This window comes from Sebastes umbrosus, chromosome 15 (genome assembly GCF_015220745.1).
Source record: "Sebastes umbrosus isolate fSebUmb1 chromosome 15, fSebUmb1.pri, whole genome shotgun sequence".
Lineage (NCBI taxonomy): Eukaryota > Metazoa > Chordata > Actinopteri > Perciformes > Sebastidae > Sebastes > Sebastes umbrosus.
The window spans coordinates 13,797,372-13,825,121 of NC_051283.1; the positions used below are offsets into that span (position 1 = coordinate 13,797,372).

The window sequence follows — 27,750 nt, forward strand, 5'->3', positions numbered from 1 at the left end:
GAAACAAGAGGCAGACGATTTCCTCCTGGGAACAGAGTTTAAAAAAGTATCTTCCAATTACTTTTTTTTGGTGATTTCCTTCCTATTTAGGGTTAAAAATGAATCAACCAATTTAGGCTTGTTAAACTTTATTTTTATTGTCCACTGTAGTGGACTATTTCAGTGTGAAAAGACAAAAAAAAATTAACAGATTATGGTTGTAGAGCAAGGGTGCCCAAACTTTTCCCTTGGAGGGCCACGGGTCAAAATTAAACACTTATTGTATTGTATTATTAAGATGCAAAATGGTACTAGGATCCCAAGTTACTTTAATTGGATATGTTTTACATAGTTAGCCCCTTAAAACCCACCTGCTGAATACAATTTGGGCTCATTTATGCATTTCCAAGACTGTTTAGGGACCACAGTATGTAGAAATATTAAAATACACCATTTTTAGAATAGGCAAAAATAACACATGTATACTGCATTCAAAGAACTGCATGTTTTCCCCTAAACTGCATAGGATTATTATAAAGTGGGCATGTCTGTAAAGGGGAGACTCGTGGGTACCCATAGAACCCATTTTCAGTCACATATCTGGAGGTCAGAGGTCAAGGGACACCTTGACAAATGGCCATGCCAGTTTTTCCCCACCAAAATTTATCCCAACTTTAGAGTGTTAGCCTCCTTCCTGACAAGCTAATATGACATGATTGGTACTAATGGAGTCCTTAGGTTTTCTAGTTTCATATGATGCCACTATCTTCTAACCATAAATCCGAGCCTTGTACGGCCTCCAAAAGACAGTAAAGTCGGTTGGGTCTTTTAATAAAAAAAAAATTGTTAGAATTTGCTAACATCTGGCGGGCCAAATCAAACCTGATGGCGGGCCACTTTGGTCCGCAGGCCCCACTTTGGACAGCCCTGTGTAGAGTGATATTAAACCTAGAATACATTCAAATTGATTAAAAAAGAAAACACATGCCATATCACTGGAAAGTCTAGGATGTCTTCTTTACAATACACCAGGGGTTGATAGAGTAGGTCAAAAGAGTAAGAGGATATGCATGTGGACAAAATGTCCACTACAGAGGACACATGTCAATGGGCTGGGTCTCAGGAGGATATGGAGAGTCAACACAGTGGGGAAACAACTGGGGGATTACTTCACTTTCTACGGCACACGAGTGTGTACAAACGTTATCAACTACATTTCTACATCAGAGTTTTGTGTTAAAATGTTTAGGCAATAAGCATAGTGTATTACAGAACAGTTGTGGGATCTTTTTTTGATTTCCTTTGGAGGGGAAGCATAAAACTGGAATCATTTGAATAGAATAGGATAGAAAGCTTTATTGTCATTGTATAAAATACAACGAGATTCACAGTTGCCACTTCTGGTCAGTGCTTTAAAACAAACACTTGACAAGACTAAACGAGACAGATAAAACATATAACAGGTAAAACACACACAGTGTATAAAGCAAATAAAACAGGTAAAGTAGATTTAATAAATAAATATAAACAGAAGTGTTACACTAGAAGTATAAAATATAAAAATAGATGTAATGTAAACAGAGGTAATTGCACTTGTACAATAGGTAGGGTAGATGTAATAAATAAATATAAACAAAGGTAGTTGTATATTGCATCAAGGATATATTGCACAGACAAACGTATCATTTGACATACCTTTTGCATTTTACATTTGCATCAAATTTGTTTTGCGCTTCTCTCTTTGCATCCCTGTTGCAGCAGTGTCACTTACTTTATTCATTATAACAAATAGATAAATACAGCTGTTAAGAAGCTCTCTCTTCGGGAGCACGTGTATGCACCTTAAAGTCGTATTCTCATAGTACTCATATTTAGAAGAACGGGTTTACCGGAGTCCCCTGAATGCAGCATGGCGGTCTGACGTCAGTGGGACGTAAGAAGAATCCGGGTGCACGATGACAGCTCACCATGGTGACGACAGTTCCAGAAAATAAGCGCACAGTTATTATGCCTCTGCGCTCGTGAGTTCTTGTTTTGCAACAAGAGTTTTATCTTTTTTGTCTTCATCCAATCACATCACAAGTAGCTCTAATAGCTACTTGAAGTATGCAAATTATAGGCCATTAGAAAGGCCTACATCGGGGTGGGTCTACAGTACTTTCTTTTTTTTTTTTTTTTTTTTTATTTGCACATATTTAAAACTGCAAAAAATACAGTCAATGAAAAAAAAAACATGAAATGTGTCAAGAGAAGTCAAGAAGCAACAGGCTTATAGAAAGAGAAAAAAACAATAACAAAAAAGGAAGAAAGATCTAAACTACCATCATATCAAAAGATAATTAGACATCATGAATTAAATGTGATGATAATTTCCTTTTAAAATGTTAAAGGGAGATTTGTTAAGTATTTAATACTCTTATCAAAATGGGATTGGGCAAATATACTTGCTTTATGCAAATGTCTATATATATTTATTAATGGAAATCAATTAACAACACAAAACAATGACAAACATTGTCCAGAAACCCTCACAGGTACTGCATTTAGCATACAAAATATGCTCAAATCATAACATGATGCCAGTATATTCACTCAGCCCGCTAAAACCTCCAAAAGATCAATTGTGTTTAAGAAATTAGTGATGTTAAAATTAATTTTGACAACCCTAATAATCATATTTATTCATTTATTTATTGTAAAACTAAAACTAAATGTCTGTCTTTATATATTCACAAAAATATATCTATGTGTAGACCATATATTTTAGAAGGATACCAGTGTCATAGAACGATAAAGTTAGACGCTTCTGTTCCTGAAGATGATTTGCTGGTTTGAACGTGCTTTCTCTTGGGATGGCATCTAAACACAGGGCAAATTAAGGCAAAGATAGAGACAAAGATTGATTTATATATGTTTATATGTAAGCCTATATTATTTTATCTTTACTCTTTTTGTATTATCTGCAATGAACTGACTAACACACAAGAATTGTTATCCAAGTGATCTGAACTGACCAGCATCATTGCAGCGCTGAGCGTGCACATAGGAGAAGTTTGCCTTCAGGGCTTTCTGCCAGAGAGGGTTAATTTTAAGCCAAACCACAATCTGTTCCTAAACTTAACCAAGTAGGTTTGTTGCCTAAATTTAATGAGATATCTGTCAGAAAAAGGGAAACTTCTCCCACATGCTTTGAGCTTCCTGTGAGATCAGACAAGGATCTCCCAAATGAGGAGGCCTGAAATGCTGTTTTTACTATAATGTATATCTCCCTCTAGTGTTCATTCCTTTACCTGCAACAAATCTGTCCATCAAATGTGCCATGTAGATATCTTTAGTTATAGAAAAAATGAAAATAACTTACCACAACCGCTCATGCGCTACTAATAAAACTTAATATGTGTTCTAGTGACTTTATATCTTCTTTATAATGTCTAAATGCAGATACAGTAAACAGAAAGAGGGGGCGTGACACCAATATACAAGAAGGTTTTTATTGATGTGGTATCAATACAATCAAGTACTGTAGATTTTGTATAAGCAGACAAACATTTTCAATCAAAAAGAGTGCATTTTATACCCAAATTCTATTGCATAGAGTGCACGCAATAGCCTTGTATGACAAAAAAAAATCCTATAAGTTGATACATACGCAAATAGAAAATAAAAGTCAACAAATAATCCTTCACAAACAACTCTAGAATGCTAACTACATGTTGTAAATGCTCATCAATGCTGTTAAATACCATTTATACGTTCTAGGCTTCGGTGGTCGGTTTTGGCATCCCTATTAAATTATCATAAATGTATAAATACATCTTCATTAATTTCATGTGCAAATGGGAATGGCCTTTTGTATTTACTGAAACTAAAACAAACAAATATCCCTTAAGAACCGAAGCAAGGCTTTTTTTTAAAAACTTTTTTTTTTTTAAAAAGAAAAACAGAAAACACTTCAAAGCGATTTGTGATCGAGACGGTACATGGATCTTGCTTGTTAAATGATTTGCATAAATTTGCAAAACTCTGCAAGCAAGTGACGTTGTGTATGAAAACATAAGGACAGAGAGTTATAGTAACTCACATCACCATTTCATATGTCCAAAAATAGAAGGCGACAAAGGCAACATACAGTACATAACGAGCCTCGGACGGTCTTAGACTCACATAGCAGTTGTAGATGTGTTCGTGTTAGGAGATGGAAAAGGGCAAGAGCAAGTCCATTGTTTGCATTACATAGATTTAAAATACTGATGAGGCCTTATCCTAGCACTGCTTCTCCACAAGTGTATATGTATAGTGACACAGCATGGTAGATGATTTACACAAACTATTGTAAATCAGTCAAACAGTATACATTCATTCTGATTGCAAAGCTCAATATTTGGCACAATCCTCCTGTACATTGACATTCCTCCATCACGGTGTAAGGTAGTCCTAAATTCAGTGTAATGATAGGCGGCATAAGTAAAGGCACGGAGTCTGTAATATAAGCTACACTTTTCTCCTCTCTTCTGTAACTGCAACCGTTGATAAAAGATCGTGTACACTTCACCAGAATATCGTTTTTGTTCACGACTTGGTACGTAAGAATTATCGCACACCATTATGCCTCTCATTGGACCAAAATAGTTAAAAGTGTTCAGAGTTAACTATAGGGCTGTCCCGAAAATACAATTTTTTGGGCTTCGAAGCTTCGGCTTAGTAATATTCAAAGGTTCTCGACATGTTCTTCTGTCTCTCTGTCTCCATTTCCACTGTTTCAGTGACCCGGGATAGCGCTCTACACACAACAAACCCCAATGACCGCCTGACATCAGAACTGTACCCATAGCAACGCTATAAAGAAATAACAGACCATAGAACGCCTGTGATTGGCCAATCAGAATCGAGTATTCAACAATGCTGTGTAATAACTAATAATAATGAATGTTAAATATGAATAATGTTATGGGATTATTCCTTATTTCATGGGCTACTTTGGGATTTATGTGAGGGATAATGTGCAGCAAGCCGGTCATTGTTGGGAAAGAAACCCCGACAGGGCCATGTGCTGCACTGCTATTAAGAAATAACAGACTGTAGAACGCCGCGATTGACCGATCAGAATCGAGTATTCAACAAAACCGTGTAATAAACATTATTATAATATACTTATATATATAAACAAAAAAACAAAGCATTCGAATACGGATTTGGAGGTCTATTTCCATGGCAACAGTCGAAGCTTCGAAGCATTCGGGTCAGCCTTAGAGTTAACTAGTAATTTATGTTTAGTAAATGTCTTCTTATCTCATTATGTCAATTTCATGTCCCATAATCTACTCGTTACATTCACCTATTTCATAATGTGTTCCCTTACTTTGCAAAGACACCATTGAAGTGTGTGAATTTTTCTTTTATTATTATTTATTTAAGGGCCTTTATTGCCTTTGCCAAGGACTCAGCCTACATGGGGTGCACACTCTACCGGGTGAGCAAAAACCCCAAGCAGGATGAAAGATTTTGAACTCAGATCACTTTGTGGAACATTAACAGGAATGTAAGCTCTTCTTAGGGTTTTGTAACTTCACTCAAGTTTGTTATTATACTCGCTGAAGTGTTCATGACCGGAATGCCAGAGGGTACAATGTGAACTACCCACACACATACACACACATATATTGACACAGCGACAGGCAGAAGGGTACACCTACTAGAACACACACACACACACACACAGCATGTATCTTTAATGCCTCATCCAACAGAAATGAGTAAATACACCACTCTCACCTCTGGCCCACCACCTCTCCCAGAAATCTGGCAGCGGCTTGTTAAATGTTACACAACCTGTATTTCACAACCTGTGGGCCTCAGTCAGTCCCTTTACTTATTCATGGAGTAAATGCAGATTGATTCTCATTTCCGGCTGGATACTTTTGACATTATGCGGCTCTGAAACATCTTGTCCTTGTAGCCACGGATGTTGCTTTAAGCTAAACAATAATGGTGCTATTTTAGATGCAATGCTTTGGAAAATACACTATTTTTATTCACAAATGAATTAGAATTGCTCTCATTTGCGCATTGCAACAAGTCACATAGAAACTGGCATTGAAGGAAGAAGTGGATGTATTTTGTTTGTCATCCCTATTTTTCTTTAACAGTCACAGCATCATGTGGTCAGAGTGGGGCTTTCATAGTACGGCAGTACAGATCGCTCACGTGGACTGTTAATGTGATACTGATTTATTAATAGGTAGTAACCATTAGAGAGCAGTGATGTCATGGTCAGAGTGTTTGAAGGAGAGGCCTGCGACACGGTGCAGTGCAAATGGGAAAAATGGGATCGATACAAGGAAACGGGCCATTGATCCAGCTAGAGTTGTGTCCTTACTGTCCATTTGCAGTTGCTCTCAGTATCTGTTCTATGGCATGTAAACATTGACTTAATTGACATCCTTAATTAACATTGTCCTGACAGTAAATAAAAAAAAAAAAGGGCCATTTAAATTGAATAATTCTAATACTGTGAGGTCATAGTTACTCTTGGATTGTATTTCTTGGGTTGTGTTTCTGGACAGTTTAATAAATTATAAGAAAGATAAAGATTAAATGGTCGCCTAATAAATTCAGAAAGAAGCAGAGAAATGAGCACCCTACAGATGCCAACTAATTGTCAAAATATATATATATATCTCACTCTTAAAAACAAAGATCCCATTAATAATTTCAATTGTTTAGCGTACCAAAACAAAAGAAACGTGAAAAGTAATGGTGTTACAGCACAAAATGCCTTGTTTCGCTATTGTTTGTCTATATTGTCTATGTTGTATAGTTGCTCTTTATGTCAGTAATGCCATTCGCGGTTTAAATAAGAACACAAGGGGGGACGTGACTGCAGCCAGAGGAGCCAATCACCCCCCAGGGTCTGGTGATGTCAGAGCATGTGGGCAGGATGTGCAGTCACATGGGAAGGTCTGTTACTAGCACATTACAAAGTAAGGCACTTAATAGTCTGAATCCGATAAACAACGACAACAATTATGACAAGGACCAAATAATAACAATAAAATTATGACAATATAATAATTAAAATAATATAAGCTAAAAAACACCAACATAAAATACAACCCAAAAACACACATTTGAAGGACACAAAGAGCACAGTATGAAATTCCTTCCCCTGCCTGTTAAAACTTTCCATATTTCATTCACAAAGTTTTTTTCTTTCACTGATGTTGCTGAGACGGATAAAGATGATGGCAATACTATTGAGAATCCTGTGGGTTTTGTGTTTCTGTTATGGCTGCAGGTATTTTCGGTTTAGGGCTGCTCTGAGGGTGCCAATACAGGAACATGAATGAAAGGAGAGGGTTATGTGGGACAGAGCAGGAATCCTGAGAAGGAGGAGTGGATGTACTCGGTAGAATAGAGGCCATTCGCCTGATCCGAGGGCATCTGGACCCATACCTGGTCACCCTCCTTCAGCTCTAGGACAGCACTACCGGACGCCTGGTCCATGTAGCCCTTCTTGTATTCGTCATAGGTGTAAGTGGCCGGCACATTGTTCTTGTACAGTGCCACCCACAGACTAGTTCCCTTTACATGCATGTGGTACGCAAAGTAGTAGACACCGGATAAAGGAGCGGTGAACATGCCGGTAGCAGTGCTGTAGGCGTTTTGCCCGTTGTACAGGGTCCTGTCAAATTTGATTGGCATGGCGGAGGGGGGGAACGGTGTGGTGAGGATGGCTGTGAAGGCCGGAGCCACCGAGGCGGAGAGTGGGACTTGACTGTATGCAGGCCCTTTCCTGTCCCCTGGTACTTCATCCCCTTCCAGCTGTGAATCTGTTGGCCCTGCAACAACTGTTTGGCCATTTCCTGGAGGACCGGGGGGACCGGGAAGACCAGGAGCGCCGGGGTTACCATTAAGCCCAGAAGGGCCTGGTTTCCCTGGAGGACCCTGGGGACCTATAGTTCCCTTCTCTCCCAACTTACCCAGTCCTGGAATCCCTGGAAATCCGGCTTCACCCTTCAGGCCAGGGACACCCTGTGGCCCCATGGGACCCATGGGCCCCTGTAGACCAGGAATGCCTGACTGGCCCCTGGGGCCTGGGGTCCCTATAAACCCTGTCTCCCCTTTAGGCCCTGAAGCACCTGTTAGCCCTGGATTGCCAGGTAGGCCAATAAACCCTGCCTCACCTTTGGGTCCAGGTTTTCCAATAGGACCGTTAGGCCCAGGGATGCCTTTCTCGCCAGGGATGCCAGGTTTTCCAAATGATCCACTGGGGCCTTGGTCGCCTCTGAGGCCAGGCAGTCCTGGAGGGCCCTGGGGCCCCAGCTCTCCCTTCTGTCCAGGCATCCCATGTTTTCCAGGTAGTCCCATTGGGCCTTGAAGTCCTGGTGGTCCTGATTGTCCATCAAGACCTGATTCCCCAATTGGGCCCACCATTCCTGGCTCTCCTTTGTCCCCTGGGAGACCAGGCAACCCACCATAGCCCTTATCTCCTTTTGGCCCACTCAGACCAGGTTTTCCATAGCCAGGAGCCCCAGGAAATCCAGGAGAACCCCTTTGCCCTGGCTCACCTTTAGGACCTAGTGAACCTGGTCCTCCAGGCAGTCCATCTAGCCCAGGCTTACCTAACCCAACTGGCCCCGGCAGACCTTGTAGACCTGGAGCCCCATCCTCTCCTGATTCTCCTCTTTCCCCTGAGAGTCCTTGATCACCTTTAAGACCAGGCAGTCCAGGCAAACCTTTTAGTCCCGGTTTGCCTATACCTGGAAGTCCAGGTGGGCCTGAACCGCCTTTCAGCCCAGGAGGACCCCTTATACCTGTAGGCCCTGGCTTCCCGTTTCCATTCTCGCCCCTAATTCCACGTTCACCTGGTGGGCCAGAAAGACCCTTTAATCCCGGTTCACCCCGAGACCCAGAGGGGCCTCTGATGCCTGGAAGTCCTGGTTTCCCATTCAGAGACAGGCCAGCTGGGCCAGGGAGGCCGGGCTGCCCTGAAGAACCTCTGGAACCTGGTTCACCACGAGGGCCAACCTCGCCGTTAAGCCCTGGCATCCCCTTTAGTCCAATCTTTCCTGGGAGACCTGGAAGTCCAGGCTTACCGATTCCTGGAAATCCAGGAGGCCCCTGAGGGCCTTGCTGGCCATTGAGACCCGGCTTGCCCAGTCCAGGTTTTCCTGGAAGTCCTCCTGGCCCAGAGGGGCCTCTTGGTCCAGGTTTCCCTTGGGGGCCTGGTTCCCCCTTCACTTCCATCATGGGTGGCATATCTAGAAAAAGAAAAGGTTGTGTTGTTAGTTTTGAGCAAAATAAAAACAAATCTTTCAAATTGCTGAAGGTCAAAGATATACAGCATTAAAAAAACTAGAGGATACAATTCCTACTTACACTGCATCCCACAGAAAATTTGATAAGCCACTGAAGTTTATAGTCAATATAGAGACTAAATGTAGCAGCGGCACTAAAGACAGAAGATATAAAAATACAACTGGGGTTGTCTGAGTACATGTCCACTGTCAAGGACATGCAACAATGCAGTGCAGAAGGAATTAATCATGAATTAAGTAGCTACTAGGACTGGGCAATATGACGATGTATATCATCATCCTTTCTATCGCAACATAGGCTAGACCTATATTTATTACTGTTGTGTATTTCATATAGACTATTTATTTATTGAATTACCAGCAAACATGCTATATATTGTGATATGTATCGTTATCGAGATATGAAGGGCCTATATCGTGATAGAGGATTTTGGCCCTATCGCCCAGCCCAGCCCTAGTAGTTACAAGATCTGTCACATAACGTCAGAGGGGATCTAGTCTATTGGAGAGAGTCCTCTGATCACTTTAATATCTTTTTGTGATCTGATGACCTTTTCCATCCATCGAAGACATGGTAATCTTTCTGACTATTTTGGTCATTAATTCTTTTTAAAGGTGCAGTGTGTAGGATTTGGTGGCATCTAGTGGTGTGGTTGCAGATTGCAACCAACTGAGTACCCCTCCGCTCACCCTCCTTACACTACTTTAGGAGCAACAGATGTCAGACGGCGGCTGGCGGTACCACGGTTTTGCACTCTGCAGCTCATGTTACCACAGTTTCACAAGCGTGTCGGAGAACTACGGCGGCCTTCAAGTACCGTAAAAACGCAAAAGGCTCTCTCTAGAGCCAGTGTTTGGCTGTGCTATTGTAGAAACATGGCGGAGCAACATTGCAGACTCCGTTTGGAAGAGGACCTGCTCCCTGTGTAGATATGAAGGTCCCATTCTAAGCTAACAAAAACACAATGATTTTAAGCTTCAAGTGATTATACACTAATGAAAATATAGTTATGAATATTATATTCCATTTCTGCAAAATATATTCCCCGAAATGTTACGCAACTGGTCCTTTAACTGCTTATTCAGTATCATGAAGGGCTAAAGCCTATCCCAGCTCAGACTGATCGGAATCCATATATAAAACAGTTCAGCCGTTGTTATATAATAGTACAGTTTGACAGGAATTCACTTCTCTGTTTTCCAGCTGACTGACTTGAGAGCGTCTGTAAAATGCAAATTGTTTGATTGTGTAGCAAAGAGGAAACTAGACTGAAGAAGTATGCCACATGTCATAAACTGTCTCATTATTCTTTTCCGAGCAGTGTGAAGCAGAACAGGCCACGCAGAGCAGAAACACAAGCTTCATCTGCAGAACAGTCCAATCACAAAATGTCAGCTGGTTTGCTGTTCCACTTCCTCAGCTCAGCAACAACCTCGCCTGTACTGTAGGTCAGATGGCCAGAGGGCAGCTCAAGTTGTATTCTTTTCATAAGAAAGCACAAATGACAAGTATCCATATTTTAAAATGTCTGTTTTGGATCTCTGTCAAATAAACTTGCAATGTATCAAAGAATCAGCCTCTGCTTCAGCCAGCCTACCCTATACTGAAAGCAAAGATGCAGTTGTGAAGACAATCTAAGCCAGTTTATTTATTTTGTAGGCTGAATAATTTCCCCTCATGTTTTAACCACATCCAAAGAAAGCTTTGTGTGACACATGGCCTCTAAAACCTGGGATCTGTCAATACACCTGCAGCTAAACAGCAATCTTTCCCCTTCCTTTTAACAAGCATGCAAGGGAATTCAAGTTGGGATTCCCATTACATCCCCTAATGTAACCATAGACCACTACTTCCCCCTGCTGGCACTTATTGAGAATGCAGCCTTTTTAAAATCAGTATTAGAAATCTAACACCAGCAGCCGCCTCCCGATGCCACAGGTCTGCTGATGCCAACCTCTTCAGACTTGCCTTCCCCTTTTTATTTCCTGGTCAACACCATTATATTAAAAATATTTTCTTTAATTTTATTCTTATCTTTTTCTGTCTGTATTAAAGAGTTTATGCTTGTTTTTTTATTCTTTATTTTATTCTACAGTATATAAAGCGTCTTTGAGAACTTTGAAAAACGCTATATAAATCTTATGTATGATTATTACTATTATTATTATTAAATAAGCTCAATGATGCCCACTGGTCATGTACTTAGTGGAGGTTCCTATGTTCAGCATACATGCGATAGGCCTGCAATGCATCAAGTAGTTTGAGGAGAAATATTCTGGAAAGTTCAAGAAGACACACACACATTGTATATATAAAGTGATATCATATGTCCTCAAAAATCATTACAACTTCTGCAGTGGTTTAAATATAAATACATTAAAGACCATTACACAGAGGCCTTTCAATGGATGGGTGCAAAACTGACTTCAACTAACTTTAAGTGACAGAAATATACATCCAAAACCGCAAGATCGACTCTAAATTGATATTACATATTGTTCTTTTAAACCAAAATGCCAATTTTAACCTTGACGGTTTTCTTTTTGTGGTTGTGAACATTATCGTTTATGCTAACATTTAAACTTTAATAAGTAAGTATTGCATTTGAATACGTATAAAAGTTAACACCCAATCATTGCATTGTAAAAGATTATGCTTACTGTCTGACTTCCAGGTTAAGCTTTGACCTATTTACCACACTGTACAGGTTTTGTACAGTAGTGAGATCTCAGGTGTGCTCACAAAATAAATAGAATAATTTATATGATATCTAGACTTGAGGATTGTCTATATCAGCGAGGGTGCTAGCCAAAACATTGTGTTAAGGTGTGTAATGAGCATTATAGCCTCAGCTTTGTTTGTTTAGCTCCACTGTAGACCTCCTCAATATATCACCCAGAGAGAGGAAATAAGGTGCTTCACACTTGAGAGGATATAATGGCTCCTTCATTACTTGTTGCGATGCTCTCCAGGAGTCAAAGACTAAGGTTGTGCTTTCAAATACATTTGAAGTGACAGAGTCGAGACACTTATTGAACTCTGCTCTTGTAAGAGCAAACCTGCCAGGAGTACCCAGGCAAGCTTGAGGGCAGTACTCCTGTCCAACTAAGATTGATACACAACCTACAGATCATGTGAATGCACAAGAAAAGATATATACATGACTGGTAGCCTTTTTCTACATTAAATATCTTGCATTGAAACATTTGACAAGTTTGTTAATTATATAGTCTTTTTATCTTTCTTTTTACCTGAACATCTATTATTACTGATTATAGCTGACCTACAGAAATGACTCTTCATGTTATTAAACTCAATATACATATATATATATATAAATAAGTTGTGACATTTTGTTGTTGTTTGATTTGTTTAGTACTATGCCATGTATGTTGGCATGTTGCCATGTATAACAGACCGTTGCTATGTATAACGGACCGTTGCTATGTATAACAGACCGTTGCTATGGGCGCAGTTCTGATGTCGGACTCTAGCGGACCGCTTTTGTGTCAAATTATTGATTTCTTAAGTAAATAGCCATGTAATAAGCCGGATAATGTGCAGCCCTTCAGGGCGATGCAAGACCCCTCCGCTTTGCGTCGGCATCATCCCGTTGGGGTTTATTTCACAACAATGACCGGCTCGCTGTACATTATCCCTTACATACTGTATATTCTGTATAACATCATGGGAAAAAATGTCTACATTTCTGTGTAGTTGGCTGTATTTGCAAATTCTAATACTACATCTGATACAGTAGATCGTATGATAATTATAGTAGAATAGATTAGAATAGAATTCCTTTATTTATTGTCATTGCACAGAGTACAACGTAATTAAATAGCAATCCTGACTGTGCATGAACATCTATTTGACATTAGTACAAATAAAGAGGAGTAAAAAAATATATATATATTATAAATAGAAAATATGTATTTGCTTGACCTATAAAAGCAGTAAAATATTGCTGCTGTTGCTGATTCGTATTGGCTCTATATACAAGTAATAAATAAATACAGGAATAAATATGTACAAGGAAATAAACTAAGGTGCAGTTGGAATGTAGATATCTGTAGTTCTACGTATATACAAACGGTGCAGTTGAAATGTGAAAACATAATGTAACGCTGTAAAGACGTATTGTAGTGCATTATTGTAGGCAGACAGTCTGAAACGTCTGCATGAGGGCAGTGGGTCAAACAGATGGTGTCAACGGTGGGACGGGTCAGTTATTATGTTGGAAGTGGTAGTATATGGATGATTAATAACTGATAAATTGATACATTTATTTATTTATTTTATTTTCGTAGCTTTGTTTAATGTGTTTCTTGTTTTTTTTTTATTATTTGCAAAGTACTTTGTAACCCTGTTTCGAAAGGTGCTATATAAATAAAGTTTTTATTATTATTATGTTCTTCCAATGGTGATGCAATGTGGACATGTGACCACTGAGTGGCAGTAGAGGCATTGTATTCATGTGAGCCACATGGAGCATTAGTCTCACTCCTCCAAATCTAATTCTTGTTTCTACCACACTCTGAAATCCCATTTATAGAAAGCATAACTTCTTTTAGCAAATCTTTGATGTTTCTGTGAGGGGATTTAAATGCAACATTTCAACACTGAATTTCCACTGAATCCAACTTCTGGAGTCTGTCTGTGTCCAACATCACATTACGGCACTGAAATGAAAATGTGCCCCTCATTTGCTTTGAAGAAGGGGCCTCTGTTAACACAAGGCATGTCGTATATGATCCAGAACTTGTATTTGTAGTTAGAGTCAAATTTGATAATGATGGCAATGACAGCATGCACATTTTTTCAGGATGAGTATCACCCCCCCTCCCTGTCCCAGTTCCCCTTGCCTGAGCCTTTTATATAATCTATTTTTATTTCCTTCACACTCTCTCCTCTGAAGAATATGTGATAAACAGTGGGGTAACCGCATCCAGATGGCAGGAGGAACAACTGGCCCAGTGGAGCTCAGCAAACAGTGGGCAATCAGGCCTCCATTAGGCCCCAACTGAGGAGCTGCCAAGTACTGCTGGACCCGCCGGGCGAGGAGACACACACTTCAGTCAGTGAGCCCTTTAACTGCCTGGAGAGAGACACTAAACCAGTGGCTTTAGTGCACAAGTCTGTCCTGGGAGGGTCTCTGCATCAGTCACATCTTTGACTGTGATGTTGGAGACTTCTTTTGTTCCTTAGAAGTTTATTGTCGCTGTTCTTTACTGTGTAGTTTTGGACTTGTGCATATTATACACATCATGCTTACATGCTAAATGTTTAAAATAGTATTAAGATCGTATCCTGACTTAAGTATTGTGATAATATCGTATCGTTGGACTCTGGTGATTCCCACCCCTATTAGATACTGTAAAGGAGGAACACTGTTTGCTGAAAATAACTTTGAGTGAGGAACTATTTACTTTGAAACATCAAGACTTTAGTATAGTTTGGATATTTGTGTATGCTTGAATTAATATTGGAGACACAGAGACTTGTCAAAGAGTCTTCTATGTTGCTAATTTGCAGTTTCTTATATTAAAAATGGCCTTACTGAGGAGTGTATCTCAATAATATAATTAAATCATACTGAATCAGTTCAAAATGACCCAGTGGGCCGTTGCAGAAGCGTTACGGACAACTCCCAGACCGGACAACGCCGTGGTAGCGACCTGTCAATCACAAGGTAGCCATGCCCAAAAGCATCCCCTGTCTTATGGTCTATTTGACTCTAAATGGGACCATAATTTACTAAACGAACATCATGCTGTATTGAAGAAGACTTGAAACTAGCGATTGAGACCATAAACTCATGTTTACAATGTTTACTGAGGTAATAAATCAAGTGAGAAGTAGGGTCATTTTCTTATAGACATCTAAACAATCAGACTTCTTTTTGCAACCAGAGGAGTCGCCCCCTGCTGGCTATTAGAAAGAATGCAAGTTTAAGGCACTCCTTCATTGGCTTTACTTCTCAGAAGCAGAGGTCGCCCACTGAGAGTGAGACATAAACGTAAAAGAGACACATATACAGTGTATAGGGATTACTCACCAACATAATGTCCCTTGCCTTCTCTGAATGGGGGTCCAATAGGCCCCTTCATCATGGGCTGCAAGTACTTCATGTGGGGCATGGGGGGGTAACCTCCAGCGAGAGCACGCGCCCCCAGCATCAGTAGCACACAGACGGGAGCCAACAGCATGGTCAACAGCATCCCCGGCTTCAGGTGTCACACACAAAGAACTGGAGGAAAAAACAGAAGAGGAAAGAGGACAATATTTGTTAATATGCTCAAAAATATGATGTATATTTTTTTATCTTGGAGGTTACAAGTATTCAAGGAGAAATATCAGTGTAATATTTCTTTTACTTTTTGAAAACTATGACCTGCACAAGAGGATGATGGGATAAAGCAGAGGTGGGATTTACACCCACAGTTCTACTGAATTAAGGAACCATATGGGTGTAAATCTTTCCATTATGCTTGAGTGCATCTCAGCCTAATGTACTAGACACCGCACAACACCAAACATTTGTGGAAAAACACATAATTTGAAAAACAGTAATCTACCCTTGTGAAACATGCATTTACTGTTTATGAGCTGAAATTAGTGAACCACTCTACTACAAGCAATTTGGAGTAGTGCACTGATATTAAATCTCTTTTGCTGAGAAGATTAGTTTTTAGTTTTATTAGTTTTCTGTCAAGCATAGTATGTCCTAGTTAAGCTATCCACAGAAATGTTGGCCAAAGGAAGCCAAGGAAACATGTTTCTTGCTTAGAAGTAGGGAAAGCATTTCCCTTTATTAATCAGTTTTCTAAAATTTATTTAAATTTATTTATTTGAAGGTATTTATTTTGTATATTTTATTTTATTTAGATTTATATAATTTCATTTATATTTATTATTTATTTATTTACTTACTTATTTTATTTTTAAAATCCCTTGATGTTGTGTACTTCTCCTCTTTTGATTGTGGCATCCTTTCTGCATTACGCATGCATCAATAAAAAATGTTGAAACTAAAGAAGTAGGTAAAGCAGAGGATACAAATGCCTAAATATAAGTGGGCAAACAGTTGGCTAACATCTCCTAAAGCATACATCACTTTATGTGCAGCTATACATTAAAGACAGACACTATCTCCAGTACTCAGAAAGGACAAGTTCAACCAGACTGGTGCCAAACATTTTCCATGTCCAAACAAGAGGTGCAAACACGTACAAATAGAACTGGTAAGCATATTGCTGATGTGTGTGGCTACTCTCAGCTGCTACACTGTCTGCGGTATGTAAGTATTTTGGTTGGGTTAATATTTGGCCTAGATGGCCCTCAGAACCTGTGGCAGGCCGATATGTTGATTTTAATTTACTTCAGGAAGAAATGACCACATCTCCCTCTGCCAAATATTTTCACAACCGTGGTCAGGTGCGTACAGGAAACCACCGGAGGATGGTTGATGTGTTTGCGTATCATAAGTGAGCAACTGTAGGTGTCCAGGACCGGCTTTAGCTGGTGAAATGATGTGTGAAAATGGCATTAAATTTCCACTCCAACTCTCTCCCCTGAGCTGTTTTCGTCAGCTGTCTTTGGACTGATGACTGTCAGGAGATATTTTGTGATGATGTGGGATGAAAAATGTAATCTCAGGTTCAGCCTGCTCCTGTTTTGAATGCCAAAAAATGTCACGCTTATTTCAGGCATGGAAATTGCTTGAGGATGAGAGAAAATGGTGCGTAGCTGCAAGTTTCTCTACATTAACCTGCCAGGAATTTTCTGACTTAAAGGAACAGTGTGCAACATTTTGGGGGATCTATTAGCAGGAATGGAACATAATATTATTAACTATGTGTTCATTAGTGTTTAATCACCTGAAACAAAGAATCGTTGTGTTTTCATTAGCTTAGAATGACCCCTCCTATCTACATAGGGAGCGGGTCCTCTTCGTGGAGTCCGCCATGTTGCTCAAACCAAACACTGGCTCTAGAAAGAGCGTTTCGCATTTTTACGTTACCTGAATTCTAACGTAGTTCTCCGACACGCTTGTGAAACTGCTGTAACGTGAGCCGCTGAGTGCAAAACCGTGGTATACCGCCAGCCACCGTCTGACTTCCATTGCTCCTAAAGTAGTGTTACCTGGGTAAGGATGGCCTATGAACGAGGCAAACGGCGCTACCACGGTTTTGCACCTGGTTGCTCACTTTACCGCAGTCTTACAATCCTACACACTGTACCTTTAATTAGACTAGAGCCGACGGTGCGGTACACACTGCAAAAACAAGGCCGACAGACGTACACAGACGCACACAGTATCATACACTTACAGGACTATACAGCAAAGTCACGCCAATAACAAGGATAGGTGACATTTGGGAAACCAAAAGAGACACAAGAGAGACACACTTCATAACTCTGACAAATGTAATTTCTGATTATCACCATTACTTATAATATAAAGCAGCATTAAGTGCAACTCTTCAGTCCCAAAGGGGTGGAGGAGGCTGCTGCAGAAGCTCCCTAGCTCCTCATTCCTCTCCTCCTTTATTTCTCCTGCTTCATATAATACTCATCTTGTCATTGTGTGTGTGCGTGAAAGCTTGCTAGTCTCTGCAGATATGGACTCAGTTCACTCGGAAAGTTCACAACGAGGAGCGGCAGTTCCTCAAACGTGAGTTGACATTTTCTAATTTGAAAATGATCTGACATTTTCTAACTTGATAAATTATATCAAATTATGCACTGCACTTAATTGGAAGCAGGGATTGCGAGTAATCTGGGAGTTCGCCCATCAGACTTCAACTCGCACGTACTTAGTAAACGGTGTGTTCATTGCCGCCATGTGTGTGTGCAGTGATGAGGTCTGTTTTACAGCTTCGCTTTCACCGACGTCTGTGATTGTTTAGCAAACCGCTAGGTAGTCAAATTCCTGTTTTTACAGTCATTTACCAAAGTGTTTCTCTGGGTTTTGGAGGAAGTTTTTTGTCATTAGTCATAAGTGCGTGGGTGTCTGCGGCGTCTGTTTATGGTGGGGTTATGGCGGGTTGTTGCCAGAAAGAATCAAAAGATCGCCTCTCAAATGTTCACACCAAAGTTAATCTATGTGAAATGAAGAAAGCAAAGAAAAAGATGTTAAAGGAAATAAACATGAGAAAGAGAGAGCAGTATTTTGTAGGGCAGTGTTTGGTCGTTGGCCGACTTGCTGGCTGGCTGGCAGGGACGTTCGTCTGGTATGGGGGTCTGTGGTTTCGGTGCAGATGTAATTTAACAGGCGGCTCTGGATGCTCACCATTCTGCAGGCGTCAAACTCTCTCAAGAACCGGAGCGACACACACTCAAACCCAGAAGCCGAGCATGAACAAGGATCAGACACACAGCCAGGCGGCTCGCAGGCCTCCACAATCTGTTTATCAAATGTTTTTGTTCAAAAAGCTCTGCAGACGTTGTTAAAAAATCTCACGCAATCCTCTCTGGCTGGCCACCATGAGCCACTGCTGGACCGAGACCCGTACATGCTCTCGCACACAAGAACACCCACGTAACACGACACACTCTCTCGGTATGCATGAGAACACAATATAGCTCTGGTAAGTGGTTAGGCGAGTGTCTCGAAAATGCTCAAACTCATTAATTTCCCCCCGTTTTCACATAAACTCATTCCATTCAAAACAAACCAAAACAAACCCCGGGTTTGAGAGGTAATGGTGAATCAAAGCCTCAGTCATTAAACATGAGCGGCATCCAGAGTTACAGGGAAAAAGCCTCGTCTGGCAGGCCGAGTGACACTTTATATAAAACAGATTTAGCTGAAAAAAAGAAAATCACCACACACATTACGGTATCAGATCCAAAAATACACAAAGAAAGAAAGAAAGAGAGAGCAGAACAGAAACGTAGCATTAATGAGGAAGTAAGGGAGAGTCTGACCCTCGGGTGTAAAAGGGCACCGCCACCGCCAACTCCATCATGACATGTCTCATAGTCATCACTTTACTGTTCCCGCTTCCAGACAGCTGTTAAATAACTGTGCTGTGTCTGACATCCACATCCATGGACAGATTAGAAGAAAACGGGCCCCTGGACAAAGACTTGTAAAAGGCCCCCCACCCCTCCTACATAACAAGACAAGACACCCAGACTGAAAGAGTCTTTCCCTGGCCGCTTTGTTTCTCTTTTTAGCTGTTTTGTGTCTCTCTCTGGTTGTTTGACGTCTCTTTGTAACTGCTTTGTGTCTCTCTCTGGTCGTTTTGTGTCTCTTTCTGGTCGTTTTGCGTCTCTTTTTAGCTGTTTTGTGTCTCTCTCTGGTCGTTTTGTGTCTCTTTCTGGTCGTTTTAGGTCTCTTTTTAGCTGTTTTGTGTCTCTTTCTGGTCGTTTTGCGTCTCTTTTTAGCTGTTTTGGGTCTCTCTGGTTGTTTGGCATCTCTTTGTAGCTGTTTTGTGTATCTCTCTGGTCGTTTGGCGTCTCTTTGTAGCTGTTTTGTGTCTCTCTCTAGTCATTTTGTGTCTCTTTCTGGTCGTTTTGGATCAGTTCTCTTTGTAGCTGTTTTATGTCTCTCTCTGGTCGCTTTGCATCTCTTTGTAGCTGTTTTGCGTCTCTCTGGTTGTTGTGTGTCTCTTTGTGGCTGTCTTGTGTCTCTCTCTGGTTGTATTGCATCTGTTTGTATCTGTTTGTAACTGTTCTGTGTCTCTCTCTGGTCATTTTGCGTCTCTTTGAGGCTGTTTTGTGTCTCTCTCTGGTCGTTTTGCATCTCTTTGTAGCTGTTTTGTGTCTCTCTCTGGTCGTTGTGTATCTCTTTGTAGCCGTTTTGTGTCTCTCTCTGGTCATTGTGTATCTCTTTGTAGCTGTTTTGTGTGCCTCTCTGCTCATTTTGTGTCTCTTTGTGGTTGTTTTGCGTCTCACTGAGGTCATTTTGCATCTCCCTGTCGTCACTTAGCATTTCTTTGTAGTGTTCTACATTTTTGGTTATTTTGTGTCTCTTCTTAGGGTTATTTTGCATCTCTTTTGGGTTATTTTTTTTATCTCTTTTGGGTTGTTTTGTGTCACTTTTTAGTCATTTAGTGTCTCTTCGTAGTTGTTTTGAGTCTCTTTTTGGTCATTTTGCATGTCTTTGTAGTTGTTTTACATCACTCTGAAGTCGTTTTTTATCTTTTTGTAGTTGTTGTGCATCTCTTTCTTGCAGGTGAAGCCAATCTCGGAACCCATTGGCTATTGGTCCGCAGACGGATAAGCCTCTGGCGGCAAGGGGCTATATTTCTGGGGGTTTCCAGTGTAGCCAGCGGATATCCGGGCCAAGACTTCCTTTTCTGTGCGTTGCTCATTGTTTACAGTCCGATTAGTAACTTGAGATTCAAGACTGGAGTTGGAGTTCAGAAACGACCTACAGGACCGGATTGTTTCACAAGTAGCCAGGTAACAAGCTCATTTTAAACCAATAAAAAGCTAAATCATTGTCAGATGATAGCCCGTAGGTTCAGAGATTGCATTTTGTCCAATGCATTTTTTTGCTCTCCACACAGACTGTTTACCTGCATTCAACCAAAGCCTGCTCGAAAGGGATTGGTCAATACTTCTCAGACTACAAACAGAAACCAGAAGGCTTCCGATACCAAAATCTTGTCCCGTTGCCTCCAGATTCTGCATATGAATGCAGAATCTGTTTATAGAGATTGAGGTGAACCATACTCTCAGGTGCTACTGTTCAAAAACATCAGTATATTGTTCACACAGGATATGAAGGGAGGCTATCTGACTCCTGTCCAAAGCGTCCTGCCACAGCCGATCCAGATCTTTCTGAAAACTGTTTTAAATTGCTTTACTAATGTTACTGTATTTTATTGAAATGTTTCTGCGGCGTCAGTATGCGGTCCAGCTGTAATATGAAGGAACAAAGAAACAAAAACAAACACTGGATTGTATTCGGTTTGCAGATACTCAATATTAAAAGACTGATAAAGATCAGCAGCAAGAAGGCCTACAGGGCCCGCTCAAAAATCCATCCATGCCCACATCAAACACAAAGACACATGTTGGCAAGTGCACATAATAATGAACATAGACAGACATCCCACTTTCCCATATCCAGTACACCTCACAGATCTGACGCCAAACCACCTGGTAATCTGAGTCACGGACACAAACCATACCCGAAGCTTGCAGTCTCTCTCGCGAACATGCGTTGGATGCCATTTTGACAGAACTGAAACGTTAATCTGCGAAGGATTCGGGCCGCCAAAGCAGACTCAACAGCCTCCAAACCCAAACTCAGCAGCATCTCAAGTGGCCTGCTCAGACAGGCAGAAGAGACACAGACACCGCGGCGGAGTGCAAGCCAAGCACACTCTTCCCTAACTGCTCTGTGTCTACCCGCTAATGAAATCAACAGCGCTGGGGAGGTGAGGTTGAAGGTGCTCTGCCTCCACTTCCCTTAAGCGATATACATGTGTGGATCCAGACTACCAGGCATTTCCTAAACCACGTGCCACAGAGAGATTATACTGTAGGTACACCAAGTGTGAGGATTCTGTGTCATGGAGGGAAGAGGAGGCGGTTGTTTTTGTGGTGAACATATGAGCCGCTCCTTGAGTGGAGGAATCATCACCTGAACATCATGTACCAGCTTTTACAAAAACACCAAATGGTTCAACATCAACCGAGGGCCATGATTGTTAGATGGTTTGGTTTACGACCACAGGTCTTGCAGAGAAGTGCACTTAAAACCCGACCGCATACTTTAGCTGATTCATCCAATTCTGACCCAACCACGACCATAACCATTCCTGACTGTTAAACCGAGAACCCACACGGGTGTTCAGCTTTTATTCAACCACAGCCACCTTCCTTTACCAAACCCTCTTCTTGTAAATTCAGCAAAGCGAATGTGAGAAACTTCCCTTTTTACAGCAAGAAGGAATTTCCAGCACTTGAGAGGAAGAAAGGCAAACTAAAAATAAACTAAATTTATCTGTGGTTTATTATTCAATCTGTAGTCTAGACACATGAGTATTAACGGATTTCACAGATTTGCAGTAAAAACACCTGCAAACATTAAGAAAACTCTTAAAACATACACAAACAGGCCAAAACATTTCTGAGGTATCATTTCCAGACAACACAGAGCTCCATTGACCATTGACCTGTGTGAACGTTCTAAGACTACAGAAGAGATTGAGGGAGAAAGTGAGCACAGCAGTTACACAACATGCTGGCGGCCAGAGAGGAAAGGAAATTGAGCGTGTGGGGTTTTATTTAGAGAATCACCGTTTTTTAAATGAGGTAATCCCTCCTTCAGCCTGAGTGGCACTTGGACCATTACACCTTTCCGGTGTCAGCTCACGGTGTAATATTTGAGTAGTGGTCACAGTTTTAGGTGGCTTTGAACCCACCCTGTATTACTCAACGCTGTGCACATAATAAGCACTGGTGGTGAAACAGTATGGCTGTTCACATAACGTGTCCATGTGCGACGTGTATAAAAGTGGCCACAAAGCTAATGAATATATGATGAGACATTAACAGCTGTTGCTTCGGTTGCCGCAAGCTGGAAAGTGTGTGTTTTAGGTTTTGTTTGGTTGCTTCTCAGGAAAATATTGTCCCTTCTGTGCCGCCACAATAAAAGCTTCTGTGTTGTCTCAGTAGTGTTTACACTGAATCATTAGTCATAGGAATACTGTAAATTATTATTTTACTGTCGAGACATGACGTACATTTCTACTGTAGCGTGCTGATGCATACACGTTTGAGAATACACTTCACATTTACTCACACACTAAACCTTATATTAAATCACTAATATACACACCACATTTTCCAGTCTTTCATTTGATTAAAGGAACATTGTGTAGCATTTAGGTGGAAGAAATGGAATATAATATTACTAAGTATGTTTTCTTTAGTGTGTAATCGCCTGAAAATACGAATCGTGTTTTCGTAGAATGAGTTGATGAATTTTCGTATATCTACATAGGGAGCGGGTCCTCTTCATGGAGCGGACCGCTACAGTAGCCTAGAACGGACAAACCAAATTTAACAAATTTTACATAGAGGCCAAACCATGGAAGTACAACTTCCGGGTCCGTCATATGATGCCATTGGGCCCAAAAAGACCTTTTCCCATAGAGTTACATTGGGAAAGAGACGTTTGTAACTCTGCAGATAATTTTTGTTTGAGGTGAATCAACTGCCCAGTACGAACACTTGAATAGCCCTTATTTAAATCCTTTTTGTCCTAAAAGATGTAAAATGCACTTATAGCCAAATCCAGAGTTATTTCCCTTCCTCCGTTCATCATTTCAATGAGCCAGCGACCGAGGCTGAGTTAAAGGAAACGCTACTGCGCCTGGTCTATGGGCCCAATGGATGCAGAAGATCGCTTGAAGTCAAACGTTTTTGGCTGCATGCACCACTGTGCAACTTCCACAGGAATGAATGGGGGCCGCGTTGAACGCTAGTTCCAGTTCTCTTTATACATCCATGAGCTGACCTCACTAATGCTCTTGTGGCTGAATGGGAGCAAATCTCTGGAGCCAGGTTCCAAAATCTTACAGAAAGCGTTAGCATCAGATCAGCGCCCTTGTAGCAGCATATGTGACATGTTCAACAATCACATATGGGTGCAATGTGTCCACATACTTTTGGCCATGCAGTTTATATTACTCTAAGATATAGGTATGTATGTGGCCAGACAGTTAACTTGTGAAAACTTGTGAAATTTATCAAAGGAGAGACAGAAGATGATGAAGAGTCAAAGAGTCTTAATCCAGCCCAGCACACAGACCTCATCCATCTTTCTCTTATTACTTAGACTTTCTGATATATATCTGCACTGCAGGTGATACAAAGGGCACTCTTTCACTTTACACATGCAATGCTGGCCTGCTCAAGTGCAAGTACACGCTTATACAATCACATCCTCATCTTTTATGAATCTGTCATGACTGCCGATTATGTCTCTCAACAGCATGACGGATTGCACGCCCTTAGGTTTCAAGTGGATCCGTCTTAATGTGAATGGGAGGAAGCAAAATAGAAAATGACAGTCCAAAAAATTTACTACGGGTGAACTGAAGGCAGGATTGAAAAAAAAGGCCTCACTTTGCTTCAGGGAAGAAAAAAAACTCTCATAAAACAGCAAAAGAGAAGAGTCTCATCAATTCAGGAAATGGTACCCGTGGAGCAGGGCTGTGTTTTCCTAACATCCCTGAAGGTTGAAGCGGGTGAGAAAAGGGCGGAGAGGGGTGAGTTTATGCTGATGGAGAGGTTTAAGAGGGAACGAGTGAGAGTTAAAAAAAGGAAATGTAAAGTGTGGGAGGTGAGACAGGTTGTGGAGAAAACACGGGGAGGGGAAATGAGTGAAGAAGTCAGACAGAGGGTTTCCATTTCTTGATGACTTCATTCAGTGGAACATGTTTAATACTCCTGAGCACTTATCTAAGTGCAGAAGCAGACGTGCTAATCATAAGATGAGGGGTGATGTATCGTGCATATGAAAGTATGCATGTGTGCGTGTACTCAGGAGAAGAAGGTAATTAGCTACACAATTATTAACCTGTAGGACCTCACACATTTAGAGTTGAGTTTTAAAAGGGAGCTCCTGAGCCCCTAACAGTTTCAGGTCAGTGAAAGGGCATTAATTACAATACATTAACCAGGCTGGCTCCCCTGCTGTTTTATCGATTCAAGCTCTATCAACTCATCTTTCAGTGAAGCGTTTCAGATCAAGATATAGCCAAGGGAGGTGGATTGAAAGTCTGCAAAACATCCAGCCAGTGACAGTATGGTGGAGCTGAGAAAGCAAGTCAACAGACACACAGCTATACCTTACCGGCTGACCCGTCGGTGCACCTAAACTCAATATGAGCGGCTGATTAGGTAATCGAAAGGAAAGAGTAAAAAAATATAATCTCATAAAAAGCGATTGGCTTCCTCCTTCCAGAGTAATACATGTTCAGCAAGACAGGTCATTGAAAGTTGTATCATTTACTCATCATGTGAAAAATGAGAAATAATACAAAGATAGAGATTTATGGATTGAAATACATAACCATGAAGGGAATTGTGGTTTAGAGGGCACTGTGGAGATGACCTCACCTCAGAAGGAAAACTTCGAGGACACCCGGTAATATTATATCCCACAAATCAGACAGATCACTCTGCCTCGCAGGTCTCGACTGGCAACCTCAGCTCTTCTCTCTCTCCCTCTCTCCTGTGCTCCTCTTATTCTCAGCTCTCCACACCGCTCATTGCTGGTGTGAATACTTTTATTGTGTGCTGCCAAGGCCTGACCAAGCAAGGCGTTTCTTTTTCCCCTGTAAGTTCACTAGTTCTGACATACACTCAAGCCTCTGTTATTTTTAATTAACATAACAGCAAATGTCTACAGTATAGGGAAAAGCAGAGAAAAGAAAAAAATGGGAGAAAGAAGGAGTCAGCGAGGACAGCAAAGGCAACAGGAAGTAAAACTGCCGCTTCGGTTTCCAAGCGATTAATTTTCGATTTCACAAAGAAACAAACAAAAGCAGCTTCTTATTTCTAGACGATGGCTGTGAATTTTGTTGGCTAAAGTGACGACTGTTGCTGGCAGATTTGATCAGCCAGCTAACTAATGTACTCAGTTAAGGTATTTTTGAAAAAAGTATCCTTCACTTTTGCAAGAGAAAAGGACTTGAGGATGAGGAATGGTAACGTAATGGAAGCATAACACTATCTAACGCAAGTTTGGCTGCGGTTGCTTATAGTTCCAGCAGATAAACACAGTTTAATCCATTCCTTACACTTTGTTACTGTAGACTGTATGTAAGAAGTGGACGTAGTCATCGTAACATCACCCATTGGTTTGTGGACTGCCGTTTTGAAGCCTCGATTTCGGCATTTTGGTCGTCGCCATGTTGTTTTTTTGCAACCAGAAGTGACACGAGAGGGTGGAGCTAAGCACAACTGAACGCTGAATAAGACATTTTTTAGGCGACCATAATGTTACAATTAACTTTCATGAACTGAGAACACACTGTGAAAGGGTTAAAGTTGTAAGACGAAAACACGGACAACTCCCAGACAGGATAACGCCGTGGTAGCGACCTGTCAATCACAAGATAGCCACGCCCTAAAGCATCCCATGCTTTATGGCCTATTTGACTCTAAATGGGACCATAATTTACCAAATGAACATCATGCTGTATTGAAGAAGACTTGAAACTAGAGATTGAGACCATAAACTCATGTTTATAATGTTTACCGAGGTAATAAATCAAGTAAGAAGTAGGGTCATTTTCTCATAGACTTTTATACAATCAGACTTCTTTTTGCAACCAGAGGAGTCGCCCCCTGCTGGCTATTAGAAATAATGCAAGTTAAAGGCACTTCCACATTGGCTTAATTTTTCAGACCCGTATGTTGACCTCTGTTTGTTACACATAAGTTACTTGACTTGTATTTTTGATTTATAAAGGCTGAAAATAAGACAGCATACTCCGAACACTTTGAATATTGGTCTTATTGGAGCCCCATGGGTTTTTACATTTGGAGATATTCAAAGTTTGACAGGCCTGATATAGTAAAGCAAAGCTATGATTGGATAATCCCTGTTCAGGGGCGGAATCTGTGGCCAATTGTTCAGTAGCTGGATAGGATGGTGTTGTGCAGGATCAGGGACTGGATGCTGGACTCTGTAGGGCTCTAATGTACTGGGTTGGGTTTCTGTGCCATGTCTCCAAGTAGCTGCTACCTTTCTCTCTTCACTGGGTGGGTGGCTTTGCGTCTGCCAGAATGGGGCCTCAGAAATGTGCAGCAGACACTCAGGCCAGAGAACACACAGAAAACTGACAAAAACGAGACAAAGAAAAGAGCTCAAAACAAGCCATCGTGATTTTCCTCATAACAAGTTTCTCAGTGAGCTTTTTTTTTTCTTTTCTTCGCAACATAGCTTCGTTATTTCCTGACTGTGTGTCAAAATATTCATGGTGGCAGTTCATCCAAAGGCAAAGCTGCCTGTGGCGAGGAGTCAAGACCATGTGGAGAGTGTGTGCATGGGTGTATTTACGATTCAGTGCTCCGAAGGTGAGAAATGTTCCGGGGCGCTTAAATAAAGACGACTAAAACCCGGAACAATCGCACACCATCAATTGTTCCATTCTTTTTTGCCAAGACTGGAAAAAATCCCAAGCTGCACGTAGCTGGGGCTAACTTCCAGAAGGGAAAAGCCCAGAAAAGTCCTCTCGTAGTCTGTTTCTATCAAAGGATTCCACAGTTTGACACTGCATGAAAACACTAAGCTAATACAGATCACATTGTCGAAGGCTGCCACTGATAGAGACGGAGGCCGATGGAAACTTGTGCCAAGGGACGGGGGAGACGAGGAAGAAAAAGAGGAAACGCCTTATTGACCGTAAACGAAAGGGCACAAGAAAGCAAGAAGCCATGAAGGAGACGTGAAGTCATTACGACAGGCGAAAA

General features: G+C 41.1%; 1 protein-coding gene across 1 annotated transcript in view; it reads right to left on the minus strand.

Moving 5' to 3' along the window:
• Window positions 1-5,109: 5,109 nt before the first annotated feature.
• col8a2 (collagen, type VIII, alpha 2) overlaps window positions 5,110-27,750 on the minus strand; it is a 53,451-nt gene continuing 30,810 nt past the window's right edge. Inside the window, exons 2-3 of the mRNA XM_037795956.1 lie at window positions 15,356-15,547; window positions 5,110-9,239 (exon numbers count right to left, since the gene is read on the minus strand). Of these exons, the coding sequence (XP_037651884.1) occupies window positions 7,336-9,239; window positions 15,356-15,518 (2,067 nt within the window). The 5' untranslated portion in view covers window positions 15,519-15,547 and the 3' untranslated portion in view covers window positions 5,110-7,335. The remainder of the gene's footprint in view (window positions 9,240-15,355; window positions 15,548-27,750) is intronic.